Source organism: Dermacentor silvarum, chromosome 11, assembly GCF_013339745.2.
Source record: "Dermacentor silvarum isolate Dsil-2018 chromosome 11, BIME_Dsil_1.4, whole genome shotgun sequence".
NCBI lineage: Eukaryota > Metazoa > Arthropoda > Arachnida > Ixodida > Ixodidae > Dermacentor > Dermacentor silvarum.
This window is the reverse complement of record NC_051164.1, coordinates 115,160,785-115,181,172: the sequence shown is the minus strand read 5'-3', so window position 1 is coordinate 115,181,172 and position 20,388 is coordinate 115,160,785. Positions and strand designations below refer to the sequence as shown.

Genomic DNA, 20,388 nt, shown 5'->3' with positions numbered 1-20,388 from the left:
TGGCAGTACCTAGAGGCTTGTCCACTCAAGAGGATGTGTTCTGCAAAAAGAATAAGCCTCATGCATTCTGCCTTTCGAGCTGCTCCTGTTGGTGCAACACTAACAGTCGACTAGGATGGGAGAACATTTCTCCCTGCTTCTTTAGAGCCATGCGGGGAACGCGATAGAGTAGAGCGTCCCACAGTTTAAAAGAAAAAAAATGGTATCAATTTCAGTGTGATAAATGTTAATAAAGAACCAAAGTGGGAAGACCCTCGAAAGTCTATGAAACGCCAGCGTTTAAAACTTTTCCGCAGCATATTTCATGGTACAGTCGGTATACCAAGCGAGAAATATATAATGCAACTACTACTTGACTGGTCACAATGCTTTGACCATTCCCTCAAAGTCCCCCGCAGGGGCATCTGCGTAAGCAGGCGTTTGGTGTGTTGCGGCACCACGAACCCGAGCACACGAGGGTTGGACCTTCCCACGTTTAACCGTGCGTGGCTTAGCCGTGTCCGGGGAAAAGGGGATCCTGGGGGTTGAGCCAATGCTGAGTGCTTGGACCTTTATGGCCCCTCGGCGGAGGCAACACACCCATTTGGCCTCGGCTTCACGTAGACGGCATCCCGGACTGACCCATCCGGGAGAAATCGGTAGTTGCCTTTTCCTATCCTCCTCTCCATCCTTCGTCTTTCTCTCATACTTTCAATCTTTCCTGTCTTCTCCTCTCTTCTATATTACTTCCGATCTTCTTGGCAGCGAGGGTTAACCCTGTGTGAGTAGCCGACCTAGGTTATTTCATATTCGGTTATAGTGGTGACGTACGGCTGGCGTGCGCAGGACTTATTTTTATAAGACCTGTGGCGTCCCCTTGTTGGGCTCCATGGTGGGCGGCTGGCGTTACTGCCGAAAACTGCAAACTTTCTATGGATAGCTCCTTTCCTAAACTTTCTGATCGCCCTCAGAGACGAGGGCGCACCGAAGAAGTATTTAAATTTTTTGGCCGTAACACTGAGAATTTTCCCCGATATCAAGTAATACACTGTGAGAAACCAGGAAAAACAACGAGAATGATCTCGCCTTTCCTCGTTTCCAAAAGTCTAACTCAGACAATTGGCCCAGGCTATAAGGCAACCAGACTAGCAAGTGGCGACCTTCTTTTGGAACTTCACGACAAAAGCAACATGGAAAACTATGCAACCTAGTGTCTCTCGGGGACATACCCATTTCAGTTACCCCACACCGCACCATGAACACCATCCGCGGTGTGATTTCCGATGATGATCTCATGGAGCTGACCGAAGCTGAACTTCTGGAAGAATGGAAAGAACAAAACGTAATCAATGTAAAACGAATCAGAATGAGGCGTGATGGTAAAGAAATTGACACAAAGCATCTAATACTCACATTCGGTTCCAGTGTGCTGCCAGAAACCATCGAGGCAGGTTACAATTAAACTCAGAGTAAGGCCGTTCATCCCCAACCCTCTCCGTTGCTTTAAATGCCAAAGATTTGGCCACAGTTCACAGAACTGCCGAGGCCGTCAGACGTGTGCAAAATGCAGTGCGAACGAACATCTCTCGGAATCATGTGAAAACTCTCTCCACTGTGTGAACTGTGATGGGGAGCACGCTGCATACTCGCGGTCGTGCCCTACCTGGAAAAGAGAAAAAGAAATAGTATCAATCAAAGTAAAGGAGAACATATCATTCAAGGAGGCACGTAGGCGGGTATCATACCTGCCCAAGAACACTTTTGCCGATGTGGCGCGTCAGGGGGCAGCGACACAACGGTTTCCGGCGGCTGTTCCGGCTCACACGCGGTGAGCTGCCAGTGACGCCATCCGCCCCCTCGGCGGCTGCAGCTAACACTGCTCCGCCATCCCAGAACACGGGGCCATCGACCTCCGGGCTGGTTGGCTTCCAGGGCCTCGTCCCTCGAGGCGAGGCCTTCTCGTCAACCAACCGCTCGCAAGAACGCGTGTCCAGCGCCTGGCAAGAGGCTATGGACACAACAACCAGCCAGGCGGCGCCACTAGCGCCTAAGGAGCTACGAGAATCTCGCGATCGCTCCAAACAAGAAAAACACCGCATCACGGCAGCCCGGAAAGGGCTCTGTGAAGTAACTCCTCTTTCTTAACACACAGCACAAAACCACATTCAATATGGATACACAAATATTACAGTGGAATGTCCGAGGACTCCTCCACAATCTCGATGACATCAAATAACTCCTACATAAATATAATCCAAAGATGCTGTGTGTCGTGTGTCCAAGAAACACAACCTCAAACACACGCAAACAAATTTTCTCCGACAATACGCCATTTTTCGTAAAGACCGTGATGACACAGTCGTGTCTTCCGGTGGTTGTGGCTATTGTAGTCGACAGAGGTATTGCCTGCCGGGAACTAAAACTTCGTACGCCCCTAGAGGCAGTTGCTGTCTGAGGGGTGTTGTTTGACAAGCTCGTCACTGTCAGCTCTATATACATCCCTCCCAATTATCAACTACATAAAACCGAATTCCAAAACTACATAAATGAACTTCCGGAGCCATACATAGTTGTCGGAGATTTCAACACACATAACACTTTGTGGGGAGACTCACGTTGCGATGCGAGAGGTCGCCTGATTGAAAATTTTCTGTTTTCTTCAGGCGCATCATTACTTAACAAGAAAGAGCCTACGTATTACAGCATTACACATAACACATATTCATCCATTGACCTAAGTATAGCATCGAGTACACTAATGCCCTACCTGAGGTGGTCCATTCTCAAGAACCCCTTTGGGAGCGACCACTTCCCCATTATGCTAGGCTTAACAGAACAAGATAGATGCTCGCCACACGTTCCCCGTTGGAAGGTTGACTCGGCTAACTTGGAACTTTTCCGACAAATAACATATTTAGGCCGGGATGACATTGCCTCGTTTAACATAGACGATGCTGTGGCGTATATAACAGGTTTTATCCTTGACGCTGCTGAAAGGTGTATACAACAAACTAATGGACTGGCTAATAAACGTCGCCTGCCTTGGTGGAATGATGAATGCCAAAAAGCACGTAAAAAACAAAACAAAGCCTGGGGATTGTTTCGCAACTCCCCAACAGCTGAAAACCTGATAAATTTTAAACAAGCAAAGTCATAGGGCAGAAGAACGCGTCGACGTGCAAAGAGAGAAAGTTGGGAAAGGTACATTTCCAGTATAAATTCATACACCGACGAAACAAAAGTCTGGAATAGGGTAAATAAACTAATAGGCCGGGAGTCACATCCTCTACCCTTAGTAAGTAGCCAAGGTGATAGCCTGGAAGACCAGGCGGATTGTCTAGGTGAACACTTTCAATATGTATCAAGTGAATCGCATTATACAGACACTTTCCTGAAGTTCAAAGAACGCGAAGAGCGGCAGCCCCTTAACCGTAAAGGTTCTTCGAGTGAGGCTTACAATCGACCATTTAGCTTAGCCGAACTTAAAGCATCTCTCACTTGTTGCAACAACTCGGCACCAGGTGGCGATCGTATTATGTATGAAATGGTAGATACCTACACCCTGAAACACTGAAAACACTCTTATCTCTTTTTAATGCCATGTGGGCGGCTGGGTGTATCCCGTCCTCATGGAAAGAAGCCATAGTCATCCCTATACTTAAACAAGGCAAAGACCCGTCCTTAGCCAGCAGCTACAGGCCAATAGCTCTAACGAGCTGCCTGTGCAAGCTGTATGAAAAAATGATAAACCGGGGTTTAATCAGTTTCCTAGAAAATAACAAAATACTAGACCCCTTCCAGTGTGGCTTCCGAGAAGGTAGGTCGACAATAGACCACCTTGTTCGCATCGAGGCAAACATCAGAGATGCATTTATTCATAAACAGATTTTATTTTCACTATTTATAGATTTAGAGAAAGCGTACGACACGACATGGCGCTTCGGAATTCTGCGAGATCTTTCTGCGATGGGGGTCCGCGGAAATATGTTAAACACAGTCGAAAGCTACTTGTCTAACCGCACGTTTCGCGTAAGAGTGGGCAATGTTTTATCTAGAACATTCACCCAGGAGGCTGGCGTGCCGCAAGGGGCTGTACTTAGTTGCACACTCTTCATTGTAAAAATGAACTCCCTGCATACAGTCATTCCACACAGCATGTTTTATTCTGTGTACGTCGATGATGTACAGATAAGTTTCAAATCATGTAACATCGCTATCTGTGAACGACAGGTTGCAGCTTGGATTAAACAAATTGTCTAAATGGGCGGATGTAAATGGGTTCAAAATAAACGCACAGAAAAGTACATGCATACTCTTCTCAAAAAAGAGGCGTGACACCGGTACCAAATCTCACGATCAATCGAGAGGAACTATCCATGAGCAGTGAACACAAATTCCTGGGACACAAATTCTGGACTCTAAGCTTACCTTCATCCCCCATCTTAAATATCTGAAGACAAAGTGTCTGAAGACTATGAACCTTTTAAAAATTCTCTCGCACACAACATGGGGTAGTGATCGAAAATGCCTCCTAACTTGTACAATAGTCTTGTCCGCTCGCAGCCTTGATACGGAGCTATAGTTTATAACTCCGCAACGCCAAGTGCATTAAAAATACTAGACCCCATTCACCATTGGGTATCCGCCTCGCGACCGGTGCTTTCCGAACAAGCCTGATCCAGAGTCTCTATGTAGAGTCGAACCAGTGGTCACTCCATCTGCAGCGTTCATATAGCAGTTTCGTATATTTTCTGACAGTACAAGCAAACAACGAACATCCTTCTTATTCCACCATAAACGATATGACCGCTGCTGCACTCTTCCATAACCGACCTGCAGCGAGGAAACCGTTCTCTTTACGTGTAAGGAATCTTAGTGAGCAAATGGGTGGTTCCAGTGCTTGAACATCGTCCTATGGCTCCTGCTAAATTGTTACCGCCATGGCAGTGGCAGATCATAGAGTGCGACACATCGTTCGTAGAGGTCACGAAAGACGCTCCAGAGGCACACATTAAAATGCATTTCCTAGAGCTTCAATCCAAGTACTCGTGTACAGAGTTTTACACAGACGCTTCTAGGTCACATGCCGGGGTTTATTATGCAGCCGTTGGCCCATCTTTCTTGGAATCCGGTGTACTCCACCCGGAAACAAGTATCTTTACGGCTGAGGCCTATGCACTATTGTCAACTGTGAAGCATATAACGAAAACAAAACTTCAAAAAACGGTTATATTTACAGACTCTCTAAGCGTTGTGAAAGCCCTGATGTCACTCTGCAAACACAAAAAATCCTGTACTCATTGAGCTCTATTCCACTCTATGCAGAGCGTATATATCCTACCAGCATGTCATTATATGCTGGGTGCCGGGCCATAGAGGCATTGAGGGTAATGTGCGAGCTGACCATATGGCCACGTCAGCTGCATTGCACACTAGTAATCACACAGTAGCTGTTCCTGCAACAGACTTGAAGCCTTTCTTGCGAAAGAAGCTACGAAGCCACTGGCAACACTTGTGGGACGCTGAAACAAATAATAAACTTCACATGATTAAACCACAGTTAGGTTTCTGGCGCTCAGCTACGAAAACACGACGAATTGATGTCCTATTCTGTCGTCTCAGAATAGGACACACGTACGGCACGCACAATTTTTTGCTCACTGGTGATGAACCACCAATCTGTGGTAGATGTGGTGTCGGGAAGCCGAAACGGAGAGAAGAAAATATTTTCCTGTAGCATACCGCTATCATATCCCTCTTCATCCCATGATGTTTATTGGTGAAGAACCACTTTTTAACGCCAAAGCAATCCTCGGCTTTTTGAACGATGTTGTGCTACATGTTATTAGCCCAATCAGTTCGTAGTGCATCCTCTCTCTAGAGAATGCCGCTGTGATAGTTTTTTATAGCACATGCCTCCAGGCCCTTGTGGTTCAAGGGCTCTGTTTAGGCAGTAGTGCTTCCTGCCAATTACTGCATCTTAAATATTTTAAATATAGTATTGTTCTTTCTCAATGCATCCTTCATTTCATAGTACACCTCATTAGTCATTGCCATGATCTTAGTACATTTATATTTTACGCACTTTACAGCGATAATTTTTAGGCCCCTTTACAGCCACGTTTCATCTACTTCTCACAATTCACCGCTCCACTGCACACTCACAAACACTGGCATGGCGCTCTTTGGCCATAACTGGTCCTTACGCCATAAAACATCACACATCATCATCATTCCCTCAAAGTCCATGAACTGCCTATAAGTCAGATTTGTTTGATATCTTTCTTCCCCCAAACTATCCACGATTGGAATTTATTTATTTTATTAATTCTTTATTCAATACTGCCAGCAGCCTTTTGGCAGCCAAGGCAGGAGTGGTACAGGAAGAAATACGATAACAAGCACAAGGGTAACAAAAATTTCGGAACATTAAAGCAGCACAGGTGCCGAGGATATTAGCAATAAGAAAGCAAACAAAAAGGACACACTGCACGTAGCGGGAACAAACAGAAGTAGGTGAAAATAATAGATTGTAGTAGAAGAATATATTGTCTTTCGTGAGTGTTGTATCTAGTGTTGTTTTCTTTGTCCTGCTGAAGTGATTGTATGTTGCTGCTTTTATTTGGATTGCCTTAAAGCCCCTGTTTTGGACACAGTTTTTTTAGCCCATGTTACCTGATCCATGTTGTTAAACTTCAAGTGTATTTCCAAAGAAGTTCGGCTGATATCATGATTATTTTACGAATTGTAATCTTTTACTGAAAGCCCATCTTGATGCTGTTGGCATTGTAATCCGCAAGGAGGAATGGGATGGGGAGGAGGTGCTAAGGAGTGTGCCTTCCCCCCCCCCCCCCCTTTTTTTTTTTTTTTTTTCATTATACTCACTAGAGTTACAGCAGCCCACGTTTCCTGTCACGGTATGATACGCGTTAGACATTGGGGAATTTTAAACTTTGCAAATGCAAAGTTAAGGTACAAAAACCGCCAGGGCAAAGAGTATGACAGAACACAAAAGACGTACAAAAGGGGTGTTAGGGCTTAGGGACACTATTTATAAATCTCCCTAGTTCACGCCAGTGGTTTCATGTAATGGGACAGAAAACACAGGTCTGCTATAACTCTTTATTACCTAATCCAGGGACATAACTGTGTGTTTGGACTGTGACAATGCTTTTTGCTACCATGCATTCCCTTGTAGCTCCTTGCACAATGCCAGAATTATCAAATGCATTGTATGCGTGCCCTCAGACCGTTTTTCTTCATCTAATGAAATACCCACTGGCATTGTCACTTGTGTTTTATAACCTAAATTATGTTTTATTGATACTAATAGGGATCGAAACAGGTGTGAGTGCGGTGGCACCGCTGACAATTGATGTTTCTTTGACAAAATGTGCCATGACCCAGAAGCAGAAATGCTTTTTTTTTTTTTTTTTAAGGCAGTAATATCTTGGTTACACACAGTTGATAGCAGAAATTTTGGCTTTTGGTGTCGGCTGTCACAGCAGATGATGTAATAGCGGATTAAATAGAAAGGGTGACATGCTTTGCACAGCTTCGTTATTTTTTTTGAAGCCACCACAATTATGGTATATTACCTACAGAGTGGTCCGAATACATGCTACATTTTACTCTTTTGGAGCTCTCAGCAAATGTGCCATATCACAAGCGACCAGCGAAATGTCACAGAATGCTTGTGCGCATGCTTGAAATGTTTTAGCATGGTGACACGTGCTAACACATTTGTCCCCCCCTGCAATTTCAGTCTGCCAAAATCAGCATGGGCGACTCTACCAAGGCCTAGTGTGGTGCAGCTGCAGCATATGCTACCCCAAAGGCAAGAGCAGCTCCTATTCTGTATTCTGCCGCCGCTTCGCTTTACAGCTAGTTGGAGCACACAACTCTCATCACAATAGTTATGTACTTTGCTGGTTTCCTTCTTGTTTCAGAGATTTTTTAACTACATTGTTGGAGCATTAGCTTCACCGCGTCATGTGAATGTACAGTATTTTCAAAACTAACCTTTTTTGACACTCAGCACTTGGATTAGTACTTGCTTCGTCATTTCTAACATGCTTATTATCTCTTAAATGCATGCTGATTATCCCAATTTTTTCTCTTTTCACTTTGCAATTGTTGGTGGTGTAGGAAGAGGCTATGTCAACATTCTACTCACTATATCATACCTGCCAAGTCTCCCGGATTATCCGGGTGATTCCTGAATTTGGACCATTTCTTCCGGTTGTACGGTTGACATGAAAATCTCCCGGAACTTTCAGTTATGTCCCGTTCCTATTCACGCCAGCACTTTGTCAGGCCACATTCGCAAACAGAATCCAACCCAATCTAATCCATTTGGAAGTTCATCGCACAAAACATTGTTAAGAAAGTAGTAGGGAAACCCTATACATGCGCTATTTCATTAACCGCAGAGCTGCTCCTTACGCTGACAGGGTTGTTGGGTGCCCTAGTGGCCCTAGTCTCATTAAGCTAGCGAGCGAATGCCGTGGTCCGCCGTAACTAACACTAGATTCTCCATCGTCCTCCTCTGCGTCAGCCGCTCTGGCATTGCATATGCCTACGGTCAGTCATGGCTTTAAAAGCAAGGAGCGCTAGCGCAAAAAGTATCTTCAAGTATATTTAATGTAGTGCTCGGCCGAAGTGATGTTGGTTATTTGGTTGATACCACAGAGCAATGCAGAGTGCGAGCGGCAATTTAGGATCAGGAAAAATACGAGGATGCAGTGCCGCTCGTCCATGTGTCGCTCGTCGAGGACGCTGGGAAACATTATCCTCGCAAAATGTGAAAGAATTTGTTACAGTCAAACATTATCTGAAGAATTTTTGAACACCCGCCGTGGTTGCGTAGTGGCTTTGGCATCGTGCTGCAAAGCACGAGTTCGCGCAATCAAATCTCGGCCGCGGCGGCTGCATTTGTTGGGGGTGAAATGCAAAAACGCCCGTGTGCCGGCCATTGGGTGCACGTTAAAGAACCCCAGGTGGTCAAAATTAATCCGAAGTTCCTCACTACGGCGTGCCTCATAATCAGATGATGGTTGTGGGACGCAAGACCCGAGCATTTAATTAAATTTTAAAGAACTTTTGAAGGCGGAATGAGCAACAACAAAATGCTTGCAAAAGTGAGACATTGATGTTCATGTGGTCGTTTGTATATCTGTAAATAAAATTGTAAGGAAGTTCTCGTGTCAGTACTTAAAAATACAGATGTCGGGGGGGGGGGGGGGGTGTAACCGACTGACCCCTCCCGGTCGGAAGATCTCCTGGATTTAGTGTCTTCGAACTTGGCAAGTATGCTATATTTTTCTCATTGTAGAGTAGCCGTCTGCGGTTGACTGCTTTAGCAGCACTTGAAACAAAATTTTATGCAAAGCAATTTTTACCTTACAGCACTCTTGCTCTCTCTTAGCTAATTCTGGGCTCAAAAGCTTTGCTACATCATGTTGCCCAATGAGCAATAATTTATGTCAAATCTTCAATATATGTTTTGGATGAGTGACTTTCATGTGCACTGAAAATATGATATTCCTGCTAAAAATTTCTAATTTGTTCGAATAAACCGTGATCATGAATTAACCAAGGTTGAATTTTCATAAGTATATTGTTAAGACAAGTTTTTCATAAGTATATTGTTAAGACAAGTACCTTCATATTTTTCTTTATTGCAGCATGTGAATGATGTAATGCTGAATAAAATTATAACAAAAGACAACGCACACAGGAATGAAAGACAAACACCTGTGTGCATTGTCTTTTTCTTGCACTAATTTTCCTCATTAGCAATGCGAGACATACTAGCCTTCTTCTACTAGCATTCTTTTTGAAAGATGCAAGTTTCTACACCATTAAGCCTTATGCATTGCAATAAATTTTTTTGTTAATTTATGAGGGGATTATGCGTAGATTCACATGATTGCATACTTGTTTGCAATGTGCCCAGTAATATTTCAATATACAAGTTAAGTTCATGAACTACACAGAGAACAAAAAAGCTTTTGTTTAGCTAAAAGATAAAAGTAACCGTTGCTCAAGAAGCAAAGCGTGTGTAGAACATTCAAATTAATCCTGAATAATTTATTGACTGTTTCACAATTTGAAATATTATAAGGCACACTTGAACAACATATGCAATTATGGGAATCCAAGCATGATCCTTCTTTTGTAATCTAATTAATGCTTCCAAGCGCCTCTTATGTGCTCTGCTTAGGAATTGGAGATAGAAAAGGTAAATCTTTGTTGATGAATAACTTAACGGATCACTCTTTTAAAATACAGTGAAACCGCGTTATAACGAACTTCAGTATAACAATATTATCAATATACTGAATTATGTAACTTTTTATTACTTGTCAATGAAACACCATGTATACACCTCAATACAGGGTGATCAAAGTTAAGCTGACAGTTTTTTTTTTTTTAAATTAGGTGCATAGACGTAAGAAAAAAGCACCTCTACAGTAGGGTTATGTGGCGAACGGGTCACAAAGTGAGATCGTAATTATCGCTGTTAGCAGTGCAATTAACAAAAATTGAATAATTAACTTTTGGCTGGCTGCATAAGCAGGCATGTTTTTATTAATAAGTTAGCGGCAGTCGTGTTTCTACAGAGTTCCACTTGGCAGAGTTGTTCTAGCGTATCCGTGCTTTGAGATATCGAACTGCGAAGTTTAGTTGCTGTTCGCATGATTACGCATGCATGATTACGCATGCATGATTACGCATGCGGTATAACAGATGCTACCACCGTTTCAGGCTGTGCGGTTCCGTGTTTTGATAGCGGTTCCGACTTCTGCGCTTTGCGATTACACCAGCCGAGAGTGAAAGTGGGCCTGATCACTTTTGCCTATGCCTCCTTCCCATTGTCAGACTAAATGCAGTACGTAAAAGGCGCGGCAGTGGTGGCTACGATAAACGCCATTTTGGACCTGCGGTCATGGCAAGAAGTACAGAAAATCGGATGGCGAAGGTTTTTCGTGTCTGAAATTTCTCACAGCGGAGCTGTTTATGCCGCGCATAATCTGTCTGTCGTAGACAGAAAAAACTCCACGGAGTGATGTCAACTCGTGTTGCCTAGTAACTGCCGCCGAGCTCCTCTTAGCTGTGCACTACTGCGCATGCGCCGTGACGTCATCCCGGCACATCTGCGCTCGCCGCCCGTACACTGTGCATAGCTTTCGCCCCACTTTCCCTACGACTTCGCCACCAGCTGTGCACTACTATGCATGCGTCGCGAGTCAGATGTGACACCACGGCCAACTGTGCATGCCCTCCTTTGTTCCTTATGAAAGCAGGTGTGCGGCGGCAGCACGCCAGCCGTAGACATGGGGAGACCAAGGAAGGTTCGCACTGCCAAGGAAGCCGCCGCTTATCAAGAATCTTACCATCACATGACATTACTGCGTACAACATAGCATCACTTGGCATTACTTCGTGTAACTTAGCGTCACTTCGTATAGCCAGGACCAGCTAGGAACCGATTAGCTCCGCTGTAGCCTTGCACCACTAGTGCTAGCTACTCCAAAATTTTTTTTATAGATTGACTGTATAGATTGTGGGGTCTCACACATGATCTTGGGACAAAGGAACGACAACACAGTAGTGCAAACAAACAAAAGGGCATTTATTGCACCTTTCATACACTAATAAACGCTAGCCAAATTACTACCAATAGAACATTCACATGGGCACGCGACAAATCAAGGAAGTCCGACTCACCGCGACCGGATAGCGAGCGAATTTATTCGCCCCATGCTATGACACCATCGCCTAGTCGTTCACGTGTACGGTCACGCCAACGGTGGCGCGTTCGAACGATTCGTGTTCGTCCATATTGGTGCCCTCCTCCTAGCCATGCGAGAGACGGTTTCGCAAAGCGTGGATTGGCGCACGCGCGGGACGTCTGCATCGCTCACTGACCCCAACCCGAAGAGGAACCGCGTTCTCCCTTTTGCGCCCGCCTAACCCCCCGTCGTCAGGTGGCGTTAGCAGCGCAACACTAGCGCCATCTCTCGTAATACGTTGCAACTCCGCCGCCGTAAAGCTACGCGGCGAAGCCCGATTACGGGAGCCATGCGGGGAAAAGAACATCAGGGGACACGTGAGAGTCGCGCATCCCCACAAGATACATTGCTGTCAATACTACATGTGGTCGCACCACACTCGCAGGCAAACTGCTACCAGAGAACGCGCCTGAGACGAATTCAAATGGTGCAATGTTTCTGTCAGCACCATGCTGTCAAAGTGTAAGCTTCTCACATCTGAAAGTACAGCCAACAGAAAAAGAAATTAAGCCGAAGCACCGTGGGATCATTGAGCATGTGACACGCCTGGGTCCAGGAGAATCCACTTGTGACGAGAGAAAAAGTTGGAAGGTGATTCAACCTCCAGTTGAAGTCGATGAAAAGAGTCTTCCTGAACAAGGTGGTGGTGAAATAGGGGCGGAGTCACTGCGGCACACTTTATCACGCTACTCCTCGTGTGAGGAGAGTAGCAGGAGTGTTGTACAATTTTTTTTTTTTTACTGCACTATCTTCAGGACCAGCCCACATTTTCACGTCTGATAATGTCTTAATTAATTTGAAATGATTTCTGAGATTTAACATGTCAAAACTACAATCCAATTATGAGGCACACCGTTACAGGGGAAAAGCACGCATGGCGTAATGGTTACATTATAGGGCTTCTGTGCTAGATGTCCTCTGTTTGAATCCTGCTGTTGGATAACTCTTTCCTTACCAATGGGAAATTGGCTGTTTTTTATATGTTTGAGTTAGGAATTTTTTGTGCAACAGCCAATAAGTTTACACTGTCATGCAGTATATAAAAGTGAAGGTAAATGAGCGTGCTTTCAAAAAATATTTATTTTAAAAAATATAAAAGATGTTACTTTCACAAAAAAAATCTTCACCAAAAAAAAACTAAAAATTTTCAAACAAGATTTCAGTAATAAGTCACATCTCTGGCAAAAATTTTTTTAGAGAAATTACAAAATATAGAAATTGTTGATACATCCCTTGGCAACATTTCTTTAAAGTATTATAGCCATAGATAAAGTACTCTTTGAGTTAAGAAAAATTACATAATGCATAGTGAAACATTCAAATTCTTGGTTGGTCCTACTTACGATCTTTTTTTCACGCAAAATATAAATTTACAGCATAATATTATATACAAAAACACGAGTACTAAACGCACATTTCAAAAGTACATTTTGGAAAAGAAACAGTAATTACAAAATACGTAATAAAAATTACCAAGCACAAATAAATAATGAAATTCGCAGCAAACTTTCCTAATGATAGAAAAAATTCTCTAGATTGGTTTGTCAAGGATATGCATCCGTGCATATTTGTTGGTGTTTATACATATAGCATGAACGACCTCCGCCGTAAAGGACAGGCGAAAAAGATCGAGAGCTCTCGCCAGCCGCTTCGGACCCCTACGGAGCGTCATCCCGACGTCAATGCCAGGATCTCTCTGGGGCCGAAACTGGTGGCAGCATGTCTTGTCCAAATGAAGTGGACACACTACAAATAAAGGAAATCATAGTTTGAACACCAACAGCGCAATTGAACTGGCTGTAGATATCGATAAACAAATCGGTAGGCGAAAACGAAACTTGCCAGCTGGTAACAGCTGATGTTCCCGGCTGATCTGCTGAAGTTTCCTCATCCGAACTAAACTCCGACGACGTGACATCGATGTCCGAGTCATCACTGCTTGAAAAGTCCAAAAGATCGCTTCTAGGATCATCGGGATCAAGCGAAACTGCTTTCTGTCGAGCGCATGCGGCACCGGATGTCGACGCCATCACGCCGCCCAAGTTCGCTTCAACCTTTGAGCTCGCGCGCCCTTTAAAAATCCCCGCCGCGTGGTAAAAATGTGAACCGCTCAGAAACAGAAACTCTACTTTGTATACAATCACCGAGATGGCGCTACGAGTCTAGGAGACCAGTGATTTTTTTAAAATAGGCGCTCAAGAAGTTTAGTCACCGTTGATCAATGCCTAGTGCCGTGGTAAGGAAAGAGTTAAATTGATTGATTTATTTAATAATGTGATGTGCACAGACCCACCTGGACAGAAAGAATTTCAGGGTCTTGTCAGCATTGTCGCCTTGCGTCAGCCTCGCGTTCCTGTACTGCGGCATGCTCACAGCGGGCACAATGTGTGCATCTGCTTGGCGCTTTTGAACTGCAAAAGTTTGAAGGTGTTGTCGCTTAGCCTCAGCCTTCCGCTTCCGTAGTGCCGCATCTGGGCGCCCCCAGCGTTGAGCTGCAGTGTGCGCAGCAGCACGTAGTTCCTGCATCTGGACCACGGAGTGGTCTTGGCGTGTATGCGGGCCCTCCTTGCGTCAGTGTGATTAGCATTACACAGCAGCTTCTCGGCTGGCGTTCTGGCAATTGACATGTCGAGGTATGTTTGCGCGATGTGAGGGACGCGGTGCTTCACTGGAGAAGCCCCACACTGGCAAGTACTACAACGCTACTACAGGTGGGAAAACGGGGGAACAAGCTAGCAGGGTTTGCATAGTTGTGGTACAATTCGTTCCAGCAAGCAAAGCTGTCTAACCTGGGGCGCGATTCTGTAAGAGTCCAATTAGTGGACTGTTCATTTCGGCTGTCGCTGATTGGCTGCTGCTTGATGTGCAGGAAGGTGCCAGCCAGTCTCCTTCCTGCACGTGAAGCAGCAGCCAATCGCAACAGCTGAAACCGACAGTCCACTAATTGGACTCTTACAGAGTACTGCCCCTGAGGTCTTATACCCCTGTCACACAGGCGAATTTCCGCTACTTCTGTGAACCAGTCAGTGTGATTGGAACATGAACACGCCTAGACATATTTCATCACCTGGCGTTCAAATTCTGATGCAAATCGAAAGTGTACAGATTATGTGAGCAATGCTCTTCAGAAAATGTAATAAAACTAAATAAATCATTTTTTTTGTAATTATCAACTGCAGCGAAAGTTCGCATGGAGTGTTCGTATAATTGATATTGAATAAAATGTGCCAAGTGTCTCAACGCATTGGGTTGCACACGGGAACTGCTTAAGGGGCATTCACATGACAGGGACGGAGGAGGAATTTACGCAGCGGATGGTGTATCACGTGACGCGCGCGTCATCAAAACGTGCTGCCCTCGCCTAGTCTGGCCTCCTCCGCTCGCGGTCCGGATTGAAAATGCACGCCGGTATTTCCATCCGTCCGTTTGGTAGCTCGTCTGACGTCAATTCAGCGTAGTCGGCGTCAAATCTGTCTACATTGGACGGATTGGCGTGGCTACGATGGCGTGTTGTCGGCTTGAAGCCACGTGTGTTTTTGTTGCGGTGCAGCGGGAAAGGCGAGTCTTGGTTGCGCGCACATTTCTATTAACTCAGACCGCTGCGTGACCTCAACATGAGGGAGCTGCACAAGAAAACGCTAAGTGACGAGGCAACCATCACTTTTTTGGCTCTTGTTGAGGGATTCACAGCACTATGGAATATAGAGCACGCCGATTATGCAAACGCGCAGCTGCTAAGCGTTGGAGTCGAGACTAAGCACGCGGATTCCGCAAACGGCGCTCCAGCTGTGGGAATGCAACCTAACTCAGCTGCGCCGGATTCAAATGATCACGTGACTGTTTGGCCCACGGAGCAGGCGAGGTTTTGCCCTCGCATGTGTATCCGCCTTTAAGGATGTTCTGTTCCGCCTGCTAGGACATGCGCCAGTGGTCAAATGGTTAGAGCATCGAGCTGCTGTGCTAGGGGTCCTCTGTATGAATGCTGTCGTCGGACAATTTTCAAATGTTTATTTATTGAATATTGCCACCAGGTTACGAGCTGCGGCGAGCGCGAGCCAGTATTCAGGCAAGGAGAAAAGTGCTTGTCTCTGCCGGTGCAGTACTTCTTGCTATAAAGGCCTTCTGTTGCACGTGACAAACTGGTGGAGGTGCTGGGTAGTCCCAGCAAATGTCCTACATGCCTCCTGGTAGCCCTGTGTCTGCAGTGACCACCTGTTCACCGGGCCAGCCGAAGAGTCCGAGGATTGCCCCCTGAGCTGGACCTCTACCCGAGACTACGTTAGCAACACACCAAAGCGGTATGGAAGGCACTACTATTGCTGCTGACTATACGCTGCAGAAAGTGCCAAAAGTCTTCCATGGTTCCATCCTTGAGGACGTCGAAGACTGGTTGGCTCAGTTCGAACGCGTCGCTGATTTCAATGGGTGGACCGATGCGAACAAGCTGAAGAATGTGTACTTTAGCCTGGAGGATGGCGCTCGCACCTGGTACGAGAACTGCAAACCCTTCTCGTCGTGGAGCGACTTTTGTCGTCATCTGCGGGCAAGTTACGCCAATACTGATCGCTGTGAACGCGCCGAGCGGGCCATTCAGTCTCGCATCCAAATGCCCAATGAAAGTGTGATGTTGTACGTTGAGGACATGACACGCCTCTTTCGTCGAGCTGACCCGGACATGGCAGAATATAGGAAGCTCCGCCACTTAAGGCGAGGGTTTAAGGAACAGCTTTTTGCTGGCCTCGTTCGCAGTCCCCCGACGACTGTGGCTGAGTTCTTAACGGAAGCCATTACAATGGAAAAAGTGCTTCAGCAGTGGTCAGCAGTGTACGACCGGCAAATCAGCATCGCATCATCGATAGATCAGATCGGAGCTGCCGGAGGTAGCATCAGCATCAACTCCCTCTGCGACCTCATCCGATCAGTGGTACGCGACGAGCTGCAAAGAATTCACTGCCCGCCTCAACCTACTGTGGGATCCATATCCAGCCTCATCAGGAACGAGGTACAGCATGCTCTGCAAGTCCCGCTTGCTAGTGAGGTCACACCACCTGTGCCGACGGAGCTTTGGTGCGCATCATACGCGGAAACTGCAAGCCAGTATATTCCTGCTTGTCCGCCCTTCGTGCGCCCCACGCCTCACGATACACTTCCATCAGTGCAACCGATCCAGCACTTGGAGAACCGCCAACCGCTTCAAAGAAAACCGGACATCTGGCGCACACCGGACAGGCGACCGCTGTGCTATCACTGTGGCGAAGCCGGACACGTATACCGTGAATACCCGTATTGCCGCCTTGGACTTCAGGGTTTTGCCGTCGACTTTCCAAGGCCAAGATTCGGCGAAAGACCAAGAGCCATTGAAGGAATACCTGTCTCAACAGCGCATGCCACTGCCCTTGCGACGGCAGTCATGGTCACCATCGCCGAGACGATTTCCCCCAAATTCCCGGAGCTTCGCAGTGGCGGCGGCGCAGGGGCGTTCGCCAAGCCCTAGATGGGAAAACTAAAGACAGCGACCTTCAGGGGCGAGGCCACTGATAATCGACGCGAGCAAGGCCTCCCAGCGACGCGACCAGGTTCCGGCAGTGATTCGACGACAACAACTGAATTGGGAAGCCGACTGTCTTTAGATATACCTGTGGTGCTCGACGGTCACCATGAAGTCAGTGCGTTATTGGACACAGGTCGTGAGCCGAAAACTAGCGACACACCTGAAGAAAGTAGTTACGCTGTTTAAGAAAGTAGTCACGCTGTTTAGTAGGCGGCTAAACAGCGTGACTAAAAAAGACGTCTATCCACTGCCCCGCATCGATGATTCACTCGACAGACTGCGACGCGCCAAGTATTTTTCATCTATAGATTTGAAAAGTGGATACTGGCAGATTGAAGTTGATGAACGAGATCGCGAGAAAACTGCCTTTGTTACACCGGATGGCCTGTATGAATTTAAAGTGCTCCCTTTCGGCTTGTGTTCTGCACCTGCGACATTCCAAAGAATGATGGACACTGTTCTCACCGGTCTGAAGTGGCATACTTGCCTCGTTTATCTTGATGACGTCGTATTTTCGGAGACCTTTGAGGAACACCTGAATCGTCTGAAGACTGTGCTAGACGCTCTCTGCGCCGCTAACCTCATGCTGAAGCCAGAGAAATGCCACTTCAGTTATAAAGAACTTTCTTGGCCATGTTGTAAAGAAAGTTTCTTGGCCATGTTGTGAGCACGGATGGCGTCCAGCCTTACCCTGACAAGACCACCACCGTGGCCTCGTTTCCTGTTCCCCGGGAAAAGAAAGCAGTCCGTCGCTTTCTGGGGCTCTGCGCATACTATCGCCGCTTTATTGCCAATTTTTCTAGGATTGCCGAACCTCTGACTCACCTCACACAAGAAGATATACCATTTGTCTGGAATGAAGAGCAGGACGCGGCTTTCACCGAGCTGCAGGAGCGTTTGCAGACACCACCAGTTCTTGCTCACTTTGACGAGGACGCTGATACTGAAGTCCATACCGACGCCAGCAACGTGGGTCTTGGCGCTATCCTGGTCCAACACCAAGAGGGCAAAGAGCGCGTGATAGCTTACGCCAGCCGTACTCTTTCACGCGCAGAAGGAAACTACTCCACCTCAGAGAAAGAGTGCTTTGCAGTGGTATGGGCGACCATGAAGTTTCGGCCTTACCTCTATGGTCGCCCCTTCAAACTAGTGACCGACCATCATTCATTGTGCTGGTTGACCAATATACGAGACCCCGCTGGGCGACTCGCACAATGCAGCCTTCGTCTGCAAGAATTCGATCTGACCATCGTATACAGATCAGGCCGCAAGCACGAAGATGCTGATTCGTTGTCACGTGCACCCACCGAAGTTTGGGATCCGGATGCTAAGGATGACAGCGGATTCCTTGGGGCCCTCACCACAACGGACTTGATCGCACGACAGCGCAAGGATGCTGAAATCCGCGCAATCATCGAAAACCTCGAAGGACGCAACTCTCCCATACCTCGACGCCTTTCTCGCAGTCTCTCGTCCTTCTGACTTCGAAGTGGTGTCTTGTATAAGAAAAACTCAAACAGCAATGGCAAACCGTACCTTCTCGTCATACCTACTGACATGCGCAACGACAGTCTTCTTGCCTGCCATGACGAGCCCACATCTGGTCACTTAGGCTTCTCACGAACTCTCGCCAAAGTTCGACAGGCGTACTACTGGCCCAAACTTTCTACATCTGTAAAGCGCTACGTCAAGAGTTGTCGTGAATGTAAACGCCGCAAATCCCCGCCACTGAGGCCCGCGGGGCTGCTACAACCCGTCTCTTAAAACATTCCCCATCTCTTAAAAACTTTAAAACAGTAAGAGAGATCCGAAGGTATTCACCTTTCAAGCTGACACAAACAGACATACAACTATTCTAATACGGGTTTTTTTTTTGCTCACCATCTGCCAGCTGTAGCAGAAGACACGCGCTACGGATTCGTTATACTGACCGTAGTGCCTATTTTGCGTCATGAAGCGGGTAGCTGTGCCAGTCGGCACACCTACCCATCTAGACACCGTACCCGAGGGGTGGTTCAGGACCCCTTTATGGAAAGTGTACTAGGCCCCATTACATTCTCATATACTCGCAAGGTGGGCTAAAGAAGGGCTCAAATCGCCATGACGACATCAGAAACAGATCTGAATGTCCGCCAGTACAGTTATTAGATGTCTTGGCACTTATACCTTGACTGGATACAGTGCACAATTAAGGAACACAAACTATGTCCTGTGACAGTGTCCCCTTTCCACTTTTAACATGGTGCACTGCACAACACTACTCTATAACGGCGAAGCTGACTTTGGGGAACAGGCCATTATGCAACCAATATCACACCTTTGCCTCAAGCGTACCTCTCAATGCATGAAGGCAACTGAATTAAGCCTACACTGCCTACACACAAATTGCTTAGATTTAAATCTAACTTCGGCTAGTTACCTAGCACTGTCGTGATAATTACAATGCAATGGCGATGCATAAAGCATAGATCTTTTTTTCTCTCTTGGTGGGGTTGGGGCAGTTTTTTAGAAGAGTTATTCAGGGTTCATACACCTCTCCAATGCGTGAAAACTAATTGAAGGGCCTTTAAAGCTCCTTGAAAATAAATGTGCTCCTTAAATTCCTCGAAAACTGGGGTTGGGAGTTACTGTTAAACATTCAATGTTACAAACTTTCACATATGGGCTGTGTCATGGGCACTGTCTATTGGGAAGCAATCCTGCATAAATTTTCCTTTCAGAGTGTCGCGAAGCAGTGCACTGTAACGTGTCCTTAGCTGCCAATGACAGGCTTGTTTAGATTTCCATTGCTATCGAGAAGCTAGATGAAGCAACCAATTTGTACTACTATTATTGTTGTTTTGCTGGTTGGTTCATACAGCAGCCATTATTCAATGCTACGCTCTAGAAATTCCTGACTGAAAGTTATTTTCAGCCATTTGGCATTAACACAAGTATCTGGCTGAAGCAGGCACTGCTAACTATCATGCTAGAAGACCATTGGCTTCATTACAATAGGAAAGTCAACATCGAAATGCTACCTGGAGAGTTTGAAGCATGTCTAACTCAGCAGCTACTTAG

General features: G+C 46.1%; 2 protein-coding genes across 4 annotated transcripts in view; one reads left to right on the top strand and one right to left on the bottom strand.

Annotated features, from left to right (window-relative positions):
* The window catches only part of LOC119432873 (uncharacterized), a 539,288-nt gene that overhangs the window by 380,685 nt on the left and 138,215 nt on the right, over positions 1 to 20,388 (bottom strand). The window lies entirely within an intron of this gene.
* The window catches only part of LOC119433704 (V-type proton ATPase 21 kDa proteolipid subunit c''), a 103,465-nt gene that overhangs the window by 22,872 nt on the left and 60,205 nt on the right, over positions 1 to 20,388 (top strand). For all 3 annotated transcript variants that reach the window (XM_049659205.1, XM_049659204.1, XM_037700955.2), the window contains exon 6: positions 7,745 to 7,816. In XM_049659205.1, coding sequence (XP_049515162.1) covers positions 7,745 to 7,783 — 39 coding nt within the window. In that variant the 3' untranslated portion in view covers positions 7,784 to 7,816. The remainder of the gene's footprint in view (positions 1 to 7,744; positions 7,817 to 20,388) is intronic.